Source organism: Acanthaster planci, linkage group LG08 (genome assembly GCF_054643075.1).
Source record: "Acanthaster planci isolate LZ-2023a linkage group LG08, COTS_SCS, whole genome shotgun sequence".
Classification (NCBI taxonomy): domain Eukaryota; kingdom Metazoa; phylum Echinodermata; class Asteroidea; order Valvatida; family Acanthasteridae; genus Acanthaster; species Acanthaster planci.
Window position 1 is genome coordinate 3,614,594 of NC_141784.1, and position 21,849 is coordinate 3,636,442.

Consider the following 21,849-nt stretch of genomic DNA (forward strand, 5'->3'; position numbering starts at 1 on the left):
TTCCTTCTATTTGCTTCCGCGGGTCAAGGAATTAGTGGGGTGGAGACTCGGAGGGAGTCCTGCCGTGCAACTCTCCCATCATGGGGCTGGAGTCATAGAGACCACGGCGTACTGTCTGCTCGACTGCCGATGGGCGTAGTCCCCCAACCCAGCGGTACATGCCCAAGTTGAAGCAGCCAACGTATGTGCGTAGTCGATTGTGTTTCCCACCTAATTTTCATTAACATCAAGGTTATAGCTCAACTGGGAAAAAGACTGGGTTTTGAAATCTATCTGAAAGACGCTGGGCATCACTTCATCATAACTCCCTCAAGAATTTTGAAACGCGCTAAATTAGAAGGCTCCGGGAGCAATAGACCGACAGGTCTATTGCTAAAGTGATGAAAGTGGTGAATATTTATAGCCAGTGCGCTTAGCAAGATTACAATTAAAAAAGAAATACAAGCCATCCATCTTGAAACCGAGACGAAAAAGGCTCTCTAATTAATTTTAGTTATTTCTTTGCGTTTACTCACAAAAGAGGGCGCTACGTTTTTACCATAGAAATCTACCAGTCCTGTGGTCTGTGTAAAATGTACATGCTTGTCCTGCATACCCACTTCCTCAATGGTTCAACCGTGACGTCACTTTAAAGTCCGCCATTTTGAATACAAAATTAGGGAGTCACCCATCGCAAATCTTCTGCTGAACTGAGTGAGACTAGAGGTGTTTCCCGTAAAGTTTCTCCCGGTAAGGCAAATTTATCCCTTTTAATTACAAAATTAGGTTACGCTTGTCGTATTTTTGACAGTTTATGGACTAAAGACATTTGTTGTCACATTTTGTCAGTAGTTTGGAGTTTGAAATGTTGATAGGCTTGGTGAAGTTCACGTTTGACGTGTTTCATTACTTGCCCCACATACTGACCATGCTGACAATGAGGGACAGTGATTTCCTGCTGTCAAAGTGTCATCTTTTTGTATGCACCTACATGTACTTGATACATGTGCACACTATAAGTAGGGCCTACACGTAGGACCCACTCTGAATATGTACGTGTTGGCGGCTTGCACTTCTTTTCAGACAAACGTCTTCAGCTACATTAGCATTGTATTTGTAAAATTGCAGAATGTAGGCTAGGCCTACCATGCCTACCCTAACCATGCTAACCATTGCTAACTACTGTGCCATGACTGCCTAACATACATGTACATGACATACCCAGGGCCTAATCATGAATGGTGTGCAAACCCGGCGAACTGAAGCTGAAACTCACTTGACATCTGTACACAAACATAATAGTTACTAGTAATAGAGCCAAGTCCTACATGTAGAAAGTGTTTTCTGAGTAGGCCTAGGCCTACCACTGCTAGTAGGCATTAAACACTTAAGTATTTTCGCAGCCAATTTTGACTTTTTACTACATGTTGTTACTTTCTGATGGCTTATAAACTGCTGCAACGTAAGTGATGTCTGTACTAAGTTGTAGGCCTATGTGGATCTCCACCATCTATTTTGCCATCTTGGGAAATCGGACATTTCGTGATAATTGATATACATGTGCACATGTACATTGTAAGGCTACATGCATACTTGTAGGCCTAAACATAAGTTTAGGCCTAAACTAAACCCATGTGTAAGCTAAGCCCTTTTTACATGTTTTACTTACTGAATAAACCCTGCAACATTTTTTAACGTTAAAAATGCAAAACAGGGGACAGTACGACTGAAGCCTAATTGCCTGATTTTTCCCCCCCGCAGAAGGGGCCAAGCAGGACTTGGCTAGTGTGTACATGTAGAGTACTACTATACATGCAAAAAGGGTAAAAGTTATTTTAGGCTAACAGTCCTGAGTTCTCTTGATGATTTTTCTAAAAATATTTATTCAACGAAAATAAGTTTGGACAAACTGTTGGACGATTTTAGCTGTTTCTACATGTACCTCCATGGTCCGAGCCAGATTCGTTTTTCACGGCGGTTTGGTTCCTGGTCAGTTTTAACCTAATGTGTTTGTCAGGTTTGGTGGTACTGGTATTTGGAGAGTTTACATCAGTTTTGGGTAGGATTTGGTTTATGACATGAATTGGGACCAGTAGCGTACATGTACTGTAGTTACTGTCACATTAACTTGTGTTTCTCAGATGGTACATTATACATGTATTTTGCCTTGCCTTGAGCACTTCACAACCAGCTTGACCAGCGCTTCGTGTGTATCAATGTAAAGTCAATAAGTGGATTGAGACCAGAGAGTGAGTTCAGGTTTGAAACAAATATCAGTGCCCATTTTAATGTCAAAATTATTGACCGGTGAATTTTCTTCCATCCATTTTTGACGGCAAACGGTCATTACAACTTCATATGAATGCGTAGTGTAGTGCTCCACAGCGTCATTCAAATTTCAGCCTTTATGCCTGTCAGCAGTACAAAATTTTTGGGGTGTTGAAAAACTTGAAAAAATTTCCTAGAAATTTACAAGTTTAGGCACATGCATTACGCTACTAACTTGAAAAGCCCCCTTTACATATGTGCCTTGCTTTGTCATAATGTTTCGGATTGGTGTGGCCAGTTCAACCTGACCTGATGCACAGCATTATTGTACTCGCATGAACCCTCCTATACAAAGATGCAATCTGTGCCAAGTTGTCGATCAGTCAAAAGCAGTCAAGTTACATATGATAAACTTGTATGTGTATGGACTGTAGAGGGAGAAGTGAAAGTAAATTTTGACTGGCTGTGACTATCACAGCAAAAGGAGGGTTTATCTGAAAGCAAAATACAAGATATTAATGCAAGGGGACCAACTTGAGTAAAACTCAATGCCTGATATGACCCTGTCAATGCAAATTAGTTTGACCGAGCATTAACAGACATGATCAGAGTCATCAAATGTCTCAACCTTTTGAAAATGCACTCTAAAGCTTCAATGAAATGAATCTCACCTCTCCAATACGGGTGATTCACAGCAGTGCGCCTCCAAAAGTGTTGACCAATCGCAGTGCGCGAAATCTGTTGACCCTTTCCGAACACGCAGTGGGTTGACAAATTTCATGCATTGTGATTGGTCGACGCTTTTTAAACTTTTGGAGGCGCACTGTTGTGAATTGCCTGTATTATTTAGAAAAAAGGGCACATTCACATCCAGATTCCCACTGGAAAACAAACATTTGTCATAAAGAGTGGAGACTGCCATCTTTTTGCAATCGGGCGCATGCAGTCAAGATGGTTCAGGTAGCTAACGGTGCTGCATGCCATATTTATACTTTGTTGCTTAAAATTCGACACTCAAAGTTGTTTGGTGACCAAATGCTTGAAAAGGTACAGTTGTGCCAAATTAGCAAGTGACATGCCTGCATTTGACAGTTCTATCCCCTCCGTACATGTATTTGGTTGCCATGGCATTGTGGGATATTGTGCTACGAAATGGAATTTCTAAAGTAGCATCTTGAGAGAGTCCATCCCTAATTTTATTTTCTGCTGTCATCAATTTTTTCCTTTCGGGAGCATGCTAAGGATCTTAGAAACTACCAGATGGGGGATGTAAATCCTCCTTTGCCCATGAACTATTCAAAAATTCAAAAATTTGAAGTGTTCAGTCGCATATGTACGCTATCATGAATGACTGGAAATGACCAAGGTTTAATATTGAACGACTTTGCACATGTTGCACCCTACATGTACAAGTTGTAGAACAGTGTTAAGTTTTTGGAGGCTTGTACAGTCTATAGGGGCCTGCAAAGAGACATGTACATGTAACGCACTGTTCAATGCATAGACATGGTGACATGCTGACTGAGGAAGTTGTGTTCCTGTATTTCTAGTTCCTTGTTCCTGAATGGAAACACATCCATAGGTAAAAAGAATTCAGGTTGAGGATACTCAGCTGTACTGTTAAAAATGAAGGTCATCATGCATGACTTTACCTGTCGTGTAGTTGAGGTCAATTGCTTATGATGATGCTTTCGCAATGGAAATAAAACAGTAGAGATCCATTGAAATAGATTTGGTTGAGTGATTCATGTGGGTCTTAAGGGCATTGCAATTTTATGAACAGATGGGCGTGACTGAGAAAAAAGACAAGCCCTTTGAGCAAAATGGAAAGAGGAAGTCCGTGTGGGTTTTTGCTGTATGTATTCTATGCACTTTGTAAAAATGTGTATTTTAGCTCTCCCTGGATATTTCCCTTCACGGATACTGGCTCTATGTATGTACACAGAACTGTGTACACACCATGTCTTCCCACAAGCAGTGTTCCCCAGATGTAGCTTGGCAGCTTTGCTCATCTCCCACTCTGTTTAAAAAGAAGTCACCAAGCTGTAAACACTGGCCCATTGTGCATTCACATTCTTGAGTATTTCATCTGAGCTACCGGGTAACATTATCTTGATTAAAGAAAGCAGTCTGTGAAAGCAGAATGTGAAAAATTGCTTCAGATTTTTACTGGAAGTGCACCATTACCATGAACCCCCCCCCCAAATTATTGTGGGAATACTGAAGGTGTTTAAATGTGGGCCATAAACTCCATGCTAATGTCCCCCCCCTTATTTTTTTCATTAGTTCCCACCAAGTTTAAATGTACTGGTACATGTACCGGTATGGTAAAGCATCATTAATTTAACCCTAACCTCCTAGGGTGTATGTAAAATCATATTGAAATCAGAAGGTTTGATGTACGGGTATGTCTGTACATGCACCATATGAAGATTGGAAAACCTTGAGCACTATGAGATTGTTACATAATGACAACATGAGTGTTTGTTTTCATTCTCCTGGTATTTCATGTACATGTACTGGTAAATTGTACATGGGCCAAATATAACATGGACATGGAATTGTTAGTTTCATATTTTGTTCATTACGAAATTAGATTGTTTAAACCATTTAGTCACTCAGCACCAATTAAGTACATACATGTACATGTATGTACTACATCACCATTAGGTAAATGTATCAATACACTGTACATTTACAGTAGTGTACAGACAGTACTGATTGTGAAATATCTAGTGCTTGAACAGAAAGTATCCATTTGACTTCTTCAGGGCTAAGTCATCAGGGCAGACTTCCAGTCCAAATACCTGACATACCACAGCCAGAACCCTGAAAGTTGAGACAGTCCCTAGCCTTAGTTTGGCTTTGGCTTACTGGGGATTCCGGGGAGACTGTTAGACTTTGTGTCAGTCTGCATAGGCTGTTCCCCAACAACCCCTTTCTGCATTCCATACTCGCTTGATGTGCAGTTGCAGGCCAATGGATGTTTGAGGGATTTGTGTACACAAGAATTGTCCCGGTTCCAACATGGCACCAGAATGCATATCGCCCAGGATGATGACAGTGTCCATATGTCGCAGCACATGTAAACATGAACATGTACAAAATGTTCATATACACCAGGGCAGGCATACATGTACATGTACGTTGTAACCGGCTTGTAGGGTACTTACATATACATGTATTTTGTAACCAGTTCAGAATTTTGCAAGTCTATCCAAGAGGTGCTTCTGCCCATGTGCTTGGTGTCCTTATATGTGCAGTGTTCTCTGCATGGCATTCTGTACACGTATAAGATACAGTATTGTCTGGTTACGATTTTTTCTACAGCTGGACGTAGAAGGAGTGCGAAGCAAGCTTAATCATGTAGATATTGCTGTGTGATCGAATTCGTACCAGTAACTTTCATGCTGTTGTTGGGTTGATGTGGAATGGAAGTTGGAACCTGAAAGTGTGACCTCACTGTTGAGGTGACCCTCGCCTTATCAGTCATTGTCAGTGATGGGCTTAAAAAGCACTAGACGTGAAGATGATCATGGTACTGACCACTTTTAAGACTCTGTGGTTTCTGTTCAGTTATTGAGACTCTGAATCCAGGCAAGCCACAGTATGTTTGAAGTCAAGCGTTAAAATTTAGACAAATTGTCTCAAACAAAATTGTGTAAACAGCGCACACCAACTCGCAAAATGCAGTGGAACAATGTACATGTACATGTAGGCCTACACGTACCGTACACGTACATGTAAGTTGCCCCCACTGTAGAATAATTTAGAGGGTTTTAAAGATTCAAAGTTGAAAACATTGTTAATACATGGACAGATGCGGGAATGTAAAGTGTATAAGCCTGTAACATTTTATCCTCGCAGCCTCAAAGTAGTCTGCACTACGTGTACATGTAGCTGCGGGGACACTACAATGTTCCTGTTGGATGCAGTGTTGTAATGAGTCACTAAAGGTGGTGACTCGGTTGGAGTTGGGACTCAAAAAAATAATAGTTTTAAAAAAAAAATAGTAAAAAAAAAATAGTTTGCGGTACCTGCTGCTTCACCTGACTCGGACTGGCCAGCCGACCCCGGCAAGCTCGTTGGTCGAGTGCTTAAGACGTCTGCATCAGTAAGCAGGAGGTTGTGGGTTCGAGTCCCACCCGAGTAGGCTTGTGACTTTTTTTCGCAAGCCCTTGGACAAGCACTGAGCATACAGTGTTTATTATTAATATATACATTGGGTAAGGGCAAAACCCGTCGTATAAATTGTGACTCAAGTCGAGTCAAGTCACTTTGTGTAGTTGACTTAAGTCAAATACCGAGCTCAAATCAATTTGAGTCACAAATTTGGGAACAAAATACAATAAAAACCCAACTACTGTACATGTAAGTCATATTTTGGTATTTTTATTTTCATTCAGACATACTGAAAATAAACTAGGGTGACAGGATTCTAGCCAAATAAATTGTTGCTTTTAATTTTTTTGACACTCGAGTCTTGCATTTACAAGGTTGTACTTGAGTCGAGTCTTCATGAAAGAGTTGACACAAGTCGAGTCATTTGGTCACAGACACTCGACTCGAGTCGAGTCATTTACTTGTCAGGACTCACGTGGAATTGCCAAAATTGTGACTCCAGTCAGACACGAGTCGAGTCATTACAAGGATGTCAGTTTGTTGCCATTGCTTCAAGTTCAAAAAACCTGCTTTAGTCGGCATATTGCAAGAGGCCAAGAAGTTGAAAATCCCCAAACCATTTGTTGCAAACAGGAGTGAGGGCACTGTGGTATTGTGTTAGTGCCTCAATTTGTTTTGACTGTAAATGGTGAATTCCAATATGCCTTTTCATCAGTTCAGCTTGTCCGTTCCAATTGCCCAGGGCTTGTACTGTGCAAGCACAGCTCTTGTTACTGCCCGGCACCCCCTGAATTTAAAACTGTAGGCAAAAATGCTCCTAGTTTTACCTGTGCAGTTACTGCCAATTAATTAGCGGAAGCTAAATGCTAGGAGCTTTTCCTGCATGTACTACCGGTACATGTAATTACAAAAGTTTATTCATGTTTTGGTTTTTGATTTTTTTTTTCTTTAAACCCCAGGTTGCAGTGAGGTCAGTAATTTACACAGTTTAAAGGAAACAGTTTGCAAAGATACAAGCTGGTGTGAGCTGTCAAAGACTGTCAGCAAAAGGGGAACATAGGAACATGTACTGTACAATAGTGTGACAAAAACCAAGTCCAAAACATACAAATGCAAATGTAAATTGTGTACTGAGTCTAGCCAAATTCCAGGTTTTTTTGGTAATGTACATGTGTTTCACACACGTGCGCGGCGTCGGTATGGTACGTGTATTGTATACATTCCACATAGCATGCACTCACTTATGGCATACAAGTAGAGGTATTGCTTATTGTGTAGGCCTACATGTACATATGCAGTACTCGTTCAAAATTGTACTGGTATACATGTACAATGGACATGTACATGTACATTTACTTGTACATGTACATGTACGTTCATCACAAGTCTTGTCTGTGCCAGATGTTGCCTCCCCCTGTGTCTTGGCTCATCTGTCAGGGGAGTTATGATTCATCTTTTGACAGCTCAGCTTGATGGTATTGTACCGGCATGTCTACATGTAATTTATTGATTCCGCATTTTCTTGTCTGAAGCATTTTTTTGCGGTGCTGATCATGTCAGCCTTTTGTACTTCATCAGTTTCATCGTGGCATACATGTAAATGAATTCCATTTACAATGTTTGTTTTTTTCATGTGATGAAGTTTCTTTCTATTTTTTTTTGGGGGGGGGAAAAGGTTGGGAGTTTCTGGTTTACAAGTTAATGCACCTTTGCACTTTGTACTGTTCCTTGCTCTTTGGCATACATGTATGCAGCACTAACAATTGCTGGCTGGTTAAGTGAACAGTACTGAGCACAGAATATAGATGTACAGTATGTAGTACTAACGAGTGCTGGCTGGTTAAGTGAACAGTACTGAGCACAGAATGTTCATGTATTGCAAGCTCCCAGACTGGTTTTTGCCTTCGTGTACACCTTTATCACTGTATAAAGAATTACAGCAACAAAGTCTATGATTTCAGTTTTTTAGCTGGTATTGCCCAGGACATCGATTAGCTCTTACTGGGGAGTGTTGTAAACACGTACAGTTGTTGAATTAAACACTCAATATGTACCACTACCTGCACCAAACCTGGGCATACCGGTGCATGTACATGTACATGGACATGGACATGTACATGTATGTCGGAACTTGGATGTTGGTTTTGTGGAGCTCGTACAAAATCCTGTATAGTAGAGATACATGTAGTATTACATGTACATGTACCGGTACCCAGAGGAAGATGTACATACATGTACTGTACATGTTCACGTATATGTACATATGTACATGTAGGTGTACTGTACATATCCCGTTACTTCATTGTCTCCATGTACATGTACATGTACCAGTAGTACATGTACTTCTGCAGGGCTGCTAAGTACTGGTACTTTGTACATGAGCGTGGTTCACTTGAACATGTTGAAGTTGAAACCGTGCACGTGGGAGGGCAGGCAGGCAGCAGGCAGGCAGGCAGGCATTTTATTTAGCACACTGCTAGGATCCTGCGGTTGCCCCATGTAAGACTAAAATAGTGTCTGATTTTCCAAATGCTAATTGAAAGTAACACCTTAGCTGGAGGGTTGCGGACAATTCAATAGAGCCGTGGGATCGCATTAGATCGGGCGATTGCATCTGCCGACATTTGGGAGGGAAATTAAGTCGTTTTGATCACGTAGGCGACTTCTGTTGAACTGGAATATTTAGCCTGGAATGGTGCATTAAGGCGTTTATCACCTAGACTTCCTCTTGAAGTTTTGTAAATTGGCTGGCTAATCGTAGTGGGTATGGCATGTGTGGGTGTTCGTCATGACACGTATAGTTTTTGTTTTATATTTCCGTCTGAGATACATGTACATATATTTTCAAATGCACATGAACATGTACTAGAACTGTGTATGTGCATGAATTTCCTGAAGTAAACCATGGATACCCATGAGAAACCACTTTTGTATGGTTAGTCTATCATGTACATGTATGCATTTAGCTTTGCAGACATTACACTGTACATGTATTTGTACCTCCAACTGAAAGCTTTGGTTTTACTCATTGTCCAGATGTCCTCAATTATGACACAAATTCCCCATGAATCATTCATACTTTGGTTCTGCCTTGATTTTTATGGACATGTGAGACAGAGGGCAATCATCTCTGGAATTTCTCATGATCTGCTCGTACATGTATAAATGTACAACCCCTACATTTGAATTTCTGGTTTCAGCTACAAAACTTTAAGTGCTAGATGCAGTCTGCATAGTGTTAAGATTTTCGGTACATGTAGTTAATCGTCCACATACGTTAATTTATATACATACATGTACATATGTGCGAGTACATTTTTGCTTATTTATCCATTAATATCCATTTTCTAATAGACATGTAAAGCAAGCTGCATGGAATTCCAACAATTTTTCAGTTTGCAAATGGAATTCCCGATCCTCATGAAAAGCATACAATTCTTTTACGATTCTTTGTAACATAATTTTGCTCGTACACTGTAATGTTCTGTCTGGCCCACATGTACCATTACAAAATACATGTAATTGGTTTTATTCTCTCTTGCCATAAAGGTAGAAGTGGTTGAACCCACCAGCCACAATGGCGTCCAAGATTTCCTTGAAGATCAACATTGTGGCTGCCAACAGCACCAAGACTATGCAATTTGATCCCACGGCTCTCGTCTACGATGTCTGCCGTATCATACGGGAGAAGAATCCAGAAGCAGCCGCTTTACAGGGGCAACGTAAGTTGATACATTGATTTTAATAAATGTGGGAGCCCCCGCCCGGAGTGGTAATTACTACTGGGGTCATTCCATACTTTTTGGGATCAATCTCACAGATTTCATAAAATTTATTACGTTTTGTGAGGCACCTTTAATACCCACATTTTGGTGCTATAGGTCATGTGGTTTGTGAGCTACTGGTCATTGAACTCTGACCTTTTGATTTGTCCTCTGTAACTGTGAATGCCTGTATTGGCAGAGCGGAATGTAAGAGATTGACTTGACATGGAATTATTCATCCTCAATAGGTTGTCCAAGGTTGGGTCAAGCTCAGGTTCAATACATGATCTACATGTACAATGCACTTCCACAGACTTCTGGGTCTTTGAGTTTGTTTCTGCATTCAATTGAGGACCCTGAACAATAGAGGACAATAAGGTCCCCGATTGACAGAGGGTCCCCGATTGACAACTGTGTACAAAACGTATGGGTGGTCTTCTAAAAAATATTAAAGTACAAGCAAAAGAGGAACAATAAGGGGTCCCCAGTTGCAGGTAAATACACACTTGTGTGTGTGGACGGTACACAAAGAAAACTGTGGATCCAGGCACGCTTGACGGTTTGACTGTCAGCTGCACCTGTGTGCACACTGATAACCAAATGAGTCCGTACATCCCCTGATGCGAAGTGGTTGAAAAAGATCCATACATGTACTGGTACATGTGTGTAAAACCAACTGGTTACATGTACATGTGCATGCTATTATTGTATCTGATGTCCACATGCATACATGTGGTATTTTCTGGACACAGACACGTGTGTATATGTGCGTGCACATGCACATCTACACATGTATATGTTGTGGTAAATCCTCTTTCATTAAATGAAGGTTACATTTGCAGAGAATACACATGTTAACACAGTATTCCTTGATAATAGCAAACAAAACTACATGTATGTGTGTAACGGACATGTGGATTGTATTTCTTGCTAATCTAACCAACTCCTCCTCCAGAGTGTCTCATCCCTCTTTCGTCTTCTTTTTTTTATACCCCAACCATCAGCTCCTCCTCTTGAGTGTCTCATCCCTCTTTTGTCTTCTTTTTTTTTAACCCCAACCATCAGCTCCTCCTCCAGAGTGTCTCATCCCTCTTTCGTCTTCTTTTTTTTATACCCCAACCATCAGCTCCTCCTCTTGAGTGTCTCATCCCTCTTTTGTCTTCTTTTTTTTTAACCCCAACCATCAGCTCCTCCTCTTGAGTGTCTCGTCCCTCTTTCGTCTTCTTTTTTTTTAACCCCAACCATTAGTTCCTCCTCTTGAGGGTCTAAGCCCTCTTTTGTCTTTTTTTTTTTCCCCCCACCCCTCAGCTCCTCCTCTTGAGTGTCTCGTCCCTCTTTGGTCTTCTTTTTTTAACCCCAACCATCAGCTCCTCCTCTTGAGTGTCTCATCCCTCTTTTGTCTTCTTTTTTTTTAACCCCAACCATCAGCTCCTCCTCTTGAGTGTCTCGTCTCTCTTTCGTCTTCTTTTTTTTTATACCCCAACCATCAGCTCCTCCTCTTGAGTGTCTCGTCCCTCTTTGGTCTTCTTTTTTTTTATACCCCAACCATCAGCTCCTCCTCTTGAGTGTCTCATCCCTCTTTCGTCTTCTTTTTTTTATACCCCAACCATAAGCTCCTCCTCTTGAGTGTCTCATCCCTCTTTTGTCTTCTTTTTTTTTAACCCCAACCATTAGCTCCTCCTCTAGAGTGTCTCGTCCCTCTTTCGTCTTCTTTTTTTATACCCCAACCATAAGCTCCTCCTCTAGAGTGTCTCATCCCTCTTTGGTCTTCTTTTTTTATACCCCAACCATCAGCTCCTCCTCTAGAGTGTCTCGTCCCTCTTTCGTCTTCTTTTTTTTATACCCCAACCATCAGCTCCTCCTCTAGAGTGTCTCGTCCCGCTTTCGTCTTCATTTTTTTATACCCCAACCATTGATCAAGTTCAAATACTGGCACAGTATGTTGATATTGGATACATCCAGTTTGGTCTTATTCCTTACTTCAGCCAACGAGTATGGTCTCTTCCTTGCTGATGATGATCCCAAGAAGGGAGTGTGGCTAGAGTCGGGAAAGACGCTGGAGCATTATCTCCTTCGGCAAGGGGTAAGATTGGGACAGGTGTTCTCAGTGCAAGTGATTCCTCGTTTTGTTCAGAACCTTTGAGGCATTTACGTTGAGCACCCTTCTGTGTACCTTGGTTCTTTGTGACATCAAGAATTCTGATTGTGATTGATTTTGGGAGCACTAAAATTTGACCTTAAAGCAAGTTCAGCTTTATTGGGTACAGACATATATTCACAGTGTGCAGCAGTTGAATGCGTCATAGTTCGGAGATGTACTTTACTTTAACAAGGCTCTCTGCTGGTGAAAAAATGGCTGCATCTACTGTCCTTAATCTTTTGTGAATACATTTGGACAACGCTGATCCATTTTGGCCCGTTTTTTTAAAGCAGATAACCAAATATCGTTCTGCTGCGGGCATTTTTACGTGTACATGTACATATATAAAAATAGTGCATTGGAAAGTTTGTGTGTTACTCTCAGGATTTGTTGGAGTACCGCAAGAAGATCCGTCCTCTGAAGGTCAAGATGTTGGATGGCTCCAAAAAAACATTGTTGGTGAGTGCTGTTACAATATGCTTTTCTTTTGGGGTGACGAAAACAAAAACCTTACCAGGTGCCATGACTCGCCTCTCGCATTTTTTCACAGTGTAGTTGGATTTTATATTAGGAAACGTCATACATGTACATATCTTGCACAAATAACTCTGAAGGGCCAGCGTGTGTGGTCTCCCACGAAATCGTGAAAAGTGGCCATATATGGCGACTTGTGGTTTGAGAATGTGGAGGTGGTTGGACAAAAATAATACCACACCTAAGGCCTGGTTGTTAAGAAATGCAGCGATACTGTTCACAAGATATTTAATCAAAAAAGTTATTGGGCCGGACATTTTGATTCTTGCAGAATCTATTTGGAAGGCAAAAGAAAAAAGTGAGAAAGATCCTGCTAGGGTCAAGAAGTCAGCCATCTAACTCCATTAATATTTTGTGCGTCTGTACATGAATTGCAGGTCACCTTAGCCAGCAAATAGTTGGCAGCCATGTAATATTTCATGTTGAAAGTTGTTGAATTGTGTAACAAAGCTACCATTTTCACTCTTGAATTTATTTTTCTTATTCTTATTTTGAACAAACTGCCACCAAACATTGAAACTGAAAAGGGGAGGTACATTTATTCAGAGGTCTGCCATGAAGAGTTGCACTGTGTTCAACAATGTCAACTTTTACAAAATGTTCTTCCAACCATGTCATGTACTTCACGAGTATTCTAGCTGTGCTTTGTATACATCTCAGCATTCAAGTGAAGTACAGGTACATGTACATGGAAACAGGTGAACCTTTCTGTGCACCGTTACGGTCCGTCTAAACTAATATTGACTCAATATTGCATGAGAGCGGACCTTTCTCATCTCCACGACTTAATTAAATTTGAATAAGGCATCGCATCTTGCCAGAGAAACAAGATTACGGTAGCTGAGCTGCCTTCATGTAGACAGGTTCCTGTCTTAAGTCTCATTAAAAAAGAGCCAAGTGAAAGTATTGGGGAAAAATTAATAATCTCTACGTTGAGTAAAGATACAAAATGACTTGTTAAATTATTCTCTTCTATATTCTTAAATCTAGAAGAAAGTGAAATTTTTTTTCATGTGAAACTAATGAACAATGTACAGAGTGCACTGTTCAAATCATTGAATTGGCTCGTGGAGCATCATACTATTGTGCTGTGTCTGTAACTTTCCCAGCAATGTTATTGCATACACGTTTTCAGTGCATTTGCACGTGTCTGCAACTTGTACATGAATGAACCACTTGGACTGGTATACATGGGCTTGCACAAACACATTAAACCAGCGCTTGATCCTGGCGCGGAGAAATACGTACAGTACTGCTGAGTGAAAGTAAAACCTCAGTAAAATACTTTGGTCGCTTTTGGTCATGGATGCTGGTAAATTACCCTATCGATATCAAATCTGATTGATGGGTACGAAGATGAAATTATTGTCAAGGTAAATCATACACACTCGCAACACACGTACATGTACAATGTACGTTACTGTATCTGCATATACTCTGCCTGTACTCTTGGTGTCTCCCTAATTATTCTGCTGAGGCAGCTGTGGTGTGATTGATTTTCATGTTTACCGGGAGCAAACAAGCAACGTTTACTCAGGAATGCAGAGGGCCTGGATGTAGGACAGAGTCATCTAATAATGGCTGGTGGATAGTATTGATACCTAATGGCAGATTTTGCTGGGATAATAAATTTTGGATGAGTGTTTCTTCAATTCTGTGTTTACCTCCAGGTGAGTGTGAGGGATATGTCTTGATGATAGAACTCTGGTTGTATGGCGAAGTTGTGAATGAGTGAGAACTAAAGAAATAGAATGTGTGTGGGAGGGGGGGGAAGAATGTACATGTATGTGGAAAAATAAACAACCCAAGTGTATTGCTGACATTTATAATGTCATTTATTCCCTGGACAGTTACTCTATGCCAGGCACCAAACTAAGTGAGCCCATATGCTGCATTTTTCTGAGACACTGCGTTTTGCTCTGTACAGTATCCCGTGCGTCTGTTCAGTATACTGAGGTCGGTCTGCACATGCAAATGTGCATGGCATCAATGGAGCATACATGTACATGTACATGTAGCTATCAGTGTGGCTCCTTTCTTATGTGAACTGTGTTGGTTACCGGTGAAATCCCGAATCATCGTCAAGCTTTTAGTTCTCACAAACATGTATTGTATTCATGGTATGAAACTGATTGCCGTCCAGCAAGGCACCTTCGCTCCTGCTCAAAAGATCATTTAAACTGAATGGACAGTTCATACCACAGACATATAAACACATAGACCACCAGTCTTGCGCGTATAACTGTGATGTTGAAAAGTACATCTGTGGGCAAACAATAGGTGAACGATGGATGGCAGCGCACATTCAGTGTGCATTACGCGCAACGCATTTACAATGCCTACATTTATTTACATTGACTCCCAAAATACTTTAACTTTTTTTGCTCTTCGGTACTGCTATCTATTCTTTTCAGATGTTGCAACCGCATTTTTTTGAATCTACGCACACGCAGTAAATACATGTAGAGGATTTTTATTTTTTACAATTGAAAAATGGATTCATATGATTTTAAGGCTGGAGTTCAGCTGTGCATAAATTCCCTATACCGAGGGGTGAATTTGCCCATAGTTTTGATGTTAGTCGGGCGCCGCGCAGATCATGAAATACCCCTGTAGTTTTGAATAGGATCTGGTGGTTTATGCATTTATATGTCTACACAGGTGGTTTATACCAATATACAAATACATGTACAATATGTAATCCACAAGCATTTCATTAAATACATGTGTATGTACATGTATGTATATCTCAGGTAGAATAAACTACATCATTACACAAATATCAGCCTATCCCTGGAACATGTCAAATCACAGCTCAAGATGCTGGTTTGCTACCCAGAAGTAATTTTGTTAATTATGTGCTATAAGACCTGGGGCCAATTTCATGGAGCTGCTTAAGCACAAAATTTACTTAAGCATGAAAAAACCTTGCTTGACAAATCAGGTTACCAGCCAAATCTCCATGTGATGTATAATTGTTTTGGAACGGTATTCACCTGTCTTTTGGTTAGCATGAAAATCACATAGATTTTAAGCTGGCAACCTTTGTTTTTTTTAAGCAATTTTTTTTGCGCTTAAGCAAATTTTGTGCTTAAGCAGCTCTATGAAATTGGCCCCAGTTTTTTATTATTTTCATTTAAATGTCGAATTAGAGAAGGATTACACGTGTACCCAGTAAGTACATGTACGTGTACATGTATGCACTTGTGCATAAACCCATGCACCTGTATGTGTACTCTAGGCCATTATTGTCCCGACCTTTCATATCCATTTTTCTTTCCTATTCATTTTCAGTGACCTCTGTGGCATGTGCACATTGTATTGGTTTCCTTTCCCACAGAATAACTAGTGATCAGGCACAGATGTGGGGGACCATGAAATGGTTTATGTTCCTGTACGCAGGTACGGAGGAAATTTACCGCATATTTCCTATTTACATGTACAGTATGTACGTGTATTTACTCCTGAACATGGAACAGACCAGAAAAAGGTAAAACCATACATGTACATACATGTACAAATCTTCATCATTCACTGTGTTTTTGCCACATTTTCACATATTCTGAGATAACACAGCAGATGATGCATACATGTATGGCGCAAAATGCAGTTAAGCCTCGGGATCAGTCAGGTTAGCAGTGTTTCCCCCAATGGTTTAACATTCCGGCAAGTGTTACAGCCCCTACATGTAGTAACATTTCCTATGAACGCGAATCAGCATACAGGCTGTAAGGTGAGTGAACTTCACATTCCTACAAAGCTGTGATTCCCTTTTGCAGTCAGGAATGGGTGGAACAGTCAGTTTTAGCAGTACCATGAATGTTGATTTGTCTTCAAAGCATCAATCACTCTGTGCTTTCAATCCAGTTTGAGCTTCCATGTGGATGAACACCAAGAAATCAAGACAAAGCAGAACGCAAAACTATCAGAGAAACATGCTGAATTTGAGGGCAACTTGCTGGCCCCGTTACTTTGTTTTGTGTGAAATTGACCAGTCAGTTTATTAATAGTGGGTAACTGTGGTGCCAGTAACTTTACTGGACCATGTTACAGTGGCGATAATGCTGTAATACCAGTGCAGATTTCTGAACAGGTGCATTACACAGCACAGAAGTTGGACTGTGCTGTGGGCTGTGGGTGGGTAGGCTCCTCCCCCCCCCCCAAGGCTGGTCAGACAGTGGTGAGGATGTGGGACCTCACATCCTTGAAGTTACGGAAATTTACATACCCGGTACATGTAAGTGGGTACATGTAGGTTTTCCCAGAGGAGAGGGGAAAAACACTCCACAGTGGCAGACTGACTAAACAAGGGAGGATCTCCGGAGGGGAAATTGGGTCGAGGGGCAGCCCCCCCCCCAGGGAGTGATTTTGTCTTTAAATGATGAAAGGCAAATTCTTGGTCTCTTTTAATTTCCCTCCTTTCAAAAGCATGCAAAAATCTGTAAAAATGGAACTTTACCCCTCAGAAAGGCCATAAATGGACACATGAACCAAAATTTCAAAATCTCTCCCCCCCCAAAAAAAGTTTGGCCCTCCCAGAAAAGCTTGGCTCTGGATCTTCCTTGGCTGGCAGACCGTACACTGTACATATTATTGGAAGGGGTCATTAATTTTTTAAGTCAAGTTTTTTTTTTTATACAATGCTTGTACTTTTTTTGGCCAGGTGCTCGGTATGACACATTAAAATAACAAGTGCACATGTACATTGTACATGTACAGTGTATTTGCTGTTTGGCAACATTTTTTGACAACTTACAGTTGAAACCCTGGCCATGCCTGGTTCACCTTTCCAAGTTTCATCCAGCATGCTGTGCATCCTCGGTGTACGGTACTGTGAAAGTTATCAGTGTCACACTATATATCTGTCTTCCTGTCCAATACAAGAAGGTGTCTCAGGTTGTTGTTTTGGCAAGTTTAGTCCTGACCACTTTTATTTCGTGCAAGGTGTATCCTTCATGGATTCAACGGAATGGTACATACATGTATGATACAGCACATGTACAGTATTACGGTATAAAGTTGACACATTGTGACTAGTCAGTGAAGTTAATCTGGCTTTGCGTCAAGGATGTTAATTTCGTGCCAGGTTTTGCCCTTTTGTACATGTATATTTTCACACTGTATTCTTGATGAGCATGGAAATACATATACAATCTGGTTTTGAACAAAGTTCAATTTGTTTTTTTGTGGCTAGAGTTCCAGTTGAGTTTTATCTGGTAAATGCAACATGGCTTCCTTTGCCTTAATTATCCCTGCATGGCGTGTGAATGTTAGCCCACGACTTTTCTCAAGAATCTTTAGTTTCAATTGAATGGATTTTCAGTGTGGTCTGCTATCTCTTTTATCTCGTCTAATGAGCCTCACTAAGAGTGTGTATTGTGTTCCGATGTGCATTTAATGTATTTTTGATAATGTGCACGCACAATGTTCATTTACCATTGTTTTGTGTCAAGGATATTAATTTCATGTCAGGTTTGGGCTTTTATAGATGTATGTTTTCACACTGTATTCCTGATGAGCATTGAAATACCGGTACATGTACAAGCTGGTTTTGAACAAAAGTCAATTTTTTTTTGTGGCTTGAGTTCCATTTGATTTTACTTTAACAAATGCAACGTGGCTTCCTTTGCCTTAATCATCCTTGGCATGTGAATGTCAGCCCATGACTTTTCTCAAGAATCTTTAGTTTCAATTGAATAGCTTTTTAGTGTGGTCTGCTATCTAGTTTAACGAGCCTCACTGCGTATTGCGTTCCGATGTGCATTTAATACATTTTTGATAATGTGCACGCACAATGTTCATTAATCATTTTAGAAGTGGGCGTTGATGTTGGATCCATTGTTCTGCATCTGCGTAGGCACATGAACATGAACATGTGCCTGTGCATGTACGGTATACCAGGGACCATGAGACATGTTAGAAGTGGTACAAGTATGGGATATGTATATGTATGTGGCTCGGAAAATTGGTTGGTTAAATCCCCACAACTACATGTACATGCATACTGCCAGTGTGTGTGGGTGCACATGTACATGTACTGTACATTGTAAGTAAGCCACTCCTTTTACACATGTAACAGTAGACCTGAGAACAAATGATGTCCACAAAGGAAGTGAAGATGTCTGGACTTACCTACTCCCGCACAAGGTTTCTCCCGTGACTGTGGACTGAAAAAAGTGGTTTAGAGGCATTTTGAGGTTAGGGTTTATCTGTTAAAAAGTTAGACGAAACAGTCAAGGAAACAATCTACAAAAATTCAGCTTCATTTAAAGATAAAGTCTATCATTTGTCATTTGTGCATTACGTTTTTTGTGTTTTTTAAGGCAACAAACTGTTTTTTTGGAGGCAACAAAATCGCTCAAAATGTAAAAAAGGGTGCCTAAGAACTAACCTGGTGACGTTTTTTGGCTCAGTGAATGCAAGTATTATATATTCTAAAAACACAGATCTAGGATCTTGATTTTGAATGAAAAGTTGCCTGGTCGGGTTTGAGTTGCGCCCGAATTCAGCATCCCGAACGCATTCTCACTCAGCTCATTTCAACTCAGCAGTGTCTCTGAACAGATTAATTGTAGTAACTGCTCACGAACCTGTATGTGCACCAATGCTTGCATCCCCTTCCTGATTTTAAAAACAATCTGCCTATGTTCCAATATGATTGCTTTAGATGCATCATTAGAAATGGCCTTCTTTCATTGTTTCCTTCAAAATGACAGCTTGCCAGAAAGAATCCTTTCACAGAGTAATTCCAATCATACAGGTGTATGCATTGTTTTATGCAGTCAAGTAAAATGACTCTGTCATTGATCCTGGTTAAATTGAGAGCTTCGACATGAACATTCGTTACAAATGCAATGTTACCTGTAGCAGTCCTGCTTAATGGAAGACCTTTTGGATTTTGCAAATTGTAACTCCCAAGGCTTAGGTTGTTCATGTAGATGTGAACATTGCCAAGTTAGTTTGGATCTTTCTTTTAGCATATGGCATTCTGACAAAATGTCGGATGGGGAAACAGTAAAACGTCAAAAGGGAGATACCATAATAATGGAATACCTTTTTGTAAACAACTGAAATGTAGTATCCTTGCAGACTGCAGGTGTGTCTTGTGATGCTTCGTACCCAGTCCTTTGTGTTACAGCTAAGTTAAAATTATAAAATGGCAGGCTCGTTAATGTACAGGTGCGGTAAATGTGAGAACTTGACAAGGATTGATTGGAGGCCACATTCTTCACCCCTGTTTGTAGCTGTCTGATAACCAAACGTTGTACAGAGATACCAGCAGTTATGAAATTAGTGCTTTCTGATAATTGCCTTCTGGCATTTCATTTTAATTGTGGTACTTGGTACTAACATGGGATCGTTACTCTTATCTATAGTTGCCTTCTGAAAGGCATTTTTGTAGCACAGGGAGGGAAGCAGATGACATTACAGTGATTTCATTTTGATGACAAGATGATTTCATTTTGATGTCCAAGTTTCTTTTCTTTCAACTGTCCAGATCGATGACAGCAACACAGTCAGTCAGATGCTGATCACCATATGCACTCGGCTGGGTGAGTTCAAACCTGCCTTCTGATTGGTGGAATGACTGCCATAAGTCAGCTATAAAAATTCGGGAATTCGACAGGAACATGCATTTTTTGTTAAAGTGCCCAGCTCTGTCACATTGAAGCCTAAAATGTGCCGATTTTTTACGTGGACTTCAATTTGAGAGGGTTTTAGAGGCTGGTGGTTCAGAGTAGACCTGTCAGTGGGTTGACATGTATATGGCTATCGCATACACCTTAATGACTATGCAGTGATTATATACATGTAAACTCCATCAAGTTGCATGTCAATTTGCACATGTATGCGGCAAATGCGGGTTTTTAGTTCATAAGACCTTGTGTGAATTTTGTATACAGATAGAATATGATAAGCGTACTCCTTTTTTAAAAAAATTACTCTTTGTCTTGTTTTCAGGTGTGACAAATTATGACGAGTACTCCCTTTGCCGTGATCTACCGGATGAAGAAAAGAAGGATGGCACCATTAACAGATCAACTCTCAAGAAGGTGGGTTTAAGTTAGCAATGTGCCACTTGCATTGAGGATGGCACTCCTGGTTGTCACGGAGCCCACTGTAGGGTGCCCCAGAAGTCATCTTAAGAGGCTTCTTTGCTAGGTTTGTTGGCATGGCGTCTCCCTCAGGCGTCAGCCTGGCAATCCCTCAAAACACTTCTGTCCGCCTTTCCTTTCGCAATCAATTACTATGAATATTCCGCGTGCTGTAAATATCCTAAGTGCTCGGTCAACATTTATTGGGCAATTGAATGATACACTGATCTTTGAAAGTTGGACGCTATTTTTTAGTTTGCTTTAAAGCCCTAAACTAACTATTTTAAATTTGCATCATATCAGTGTCTGTCATTCACAAGCATCAAAAGGGTGAAAAGTATAGGATTCTATTTTAGTAGTTCGACTTTTTCCCATCCATTTTGATCTGTTTTACTATTTTAGCAGATACAGGCAGCAGTGAGTAATGTGAGGGACATTATTCAAAACACAAGACATAAATCTGCCGGAAAATGAAACTTCCTTTTTTCTGTCTACAATTTTCAGGAAAAGGGCTCGTCATCTATACTCCGTGATGAGAAAAAGATGGAAACCCTGAAAAAGAAACTGCATACAGATGATGAGAGTAAGTCAGGAATGTGCCAGCAGTAGGTCAAAGTCCTCAGGGGCATTTGGAAAGCCATCTTTTTTGGATTGAAGAGAGTTTCTGGAACTATCGTGATGTCAGCCTCCAAGAATGAGGGGTGATGATGCAAAGCAATTGAAAGCTAACACTTTGAATTGGGACGGGAAGTTTTGTGAAAACTCACAAACTCACAATTTCCCACTAGTGGGAAAATCTGTAAAAAAATCTTTCTCCACTCTGGGAAAGGTTTTTCACGTCTCGAGAAATGAAAGTGAATTCCCTCGGAAGAGAAAAAGTGTGAAAAGATATCCCCATTCACAGTTATGAATATTGTTTCATGGCTCTTGACACTGATCCCTAAGT

General features: G+C 40.5%; 1 protein-coding gene across 13 annotated transcripts in view; it reads left to right on the forward strand.

Annotated features, from left to right (window-relative positions):
* The first annotated feature begins 609 nt into the window (after window positions 1–609).
* The window catches only part of LOC110976030 (talin-1-like), an 82,080-nt gene continuing 60,840 nt past the window's right edge, over window positions 610–21,849 (forward strand). For all 13 annotated transcript variants that reach the window (XM_087140400.1, XM_087140401.1, XM_087140402.1 and 10 more), the window contains exons 1-7: window positions 610–729; window positions 9,919–10,091; window positions 12,119–12,216; window positions 12,658–12,732; window positions 20,306–20,360; window positions 20,770–20,861; window positions 21,408–21,486. In XM_087140400.1, coding sequence (XP_086996526.1) covers window positions 9,947–10,091; window positions 12,119–12,216; window positions 12,658–12,732; window positions 20,306–20,360; window positions 20,770–20,861; window positions 21,408–21,486 — 544 coding nt within the window. In that variant the 5' untranslated portion in view covers window positions 610–729; window positions 9,919–9,946. The remainder of the gene's footprint in view (window positions 730–9,918; window positions 10,092–12,118; window positions 12,217–12,657; window positions 12,733–20,305; window positions 20,361–20,769; window positions 20,862–21,407; window positions 21,487–21,849) is intronic.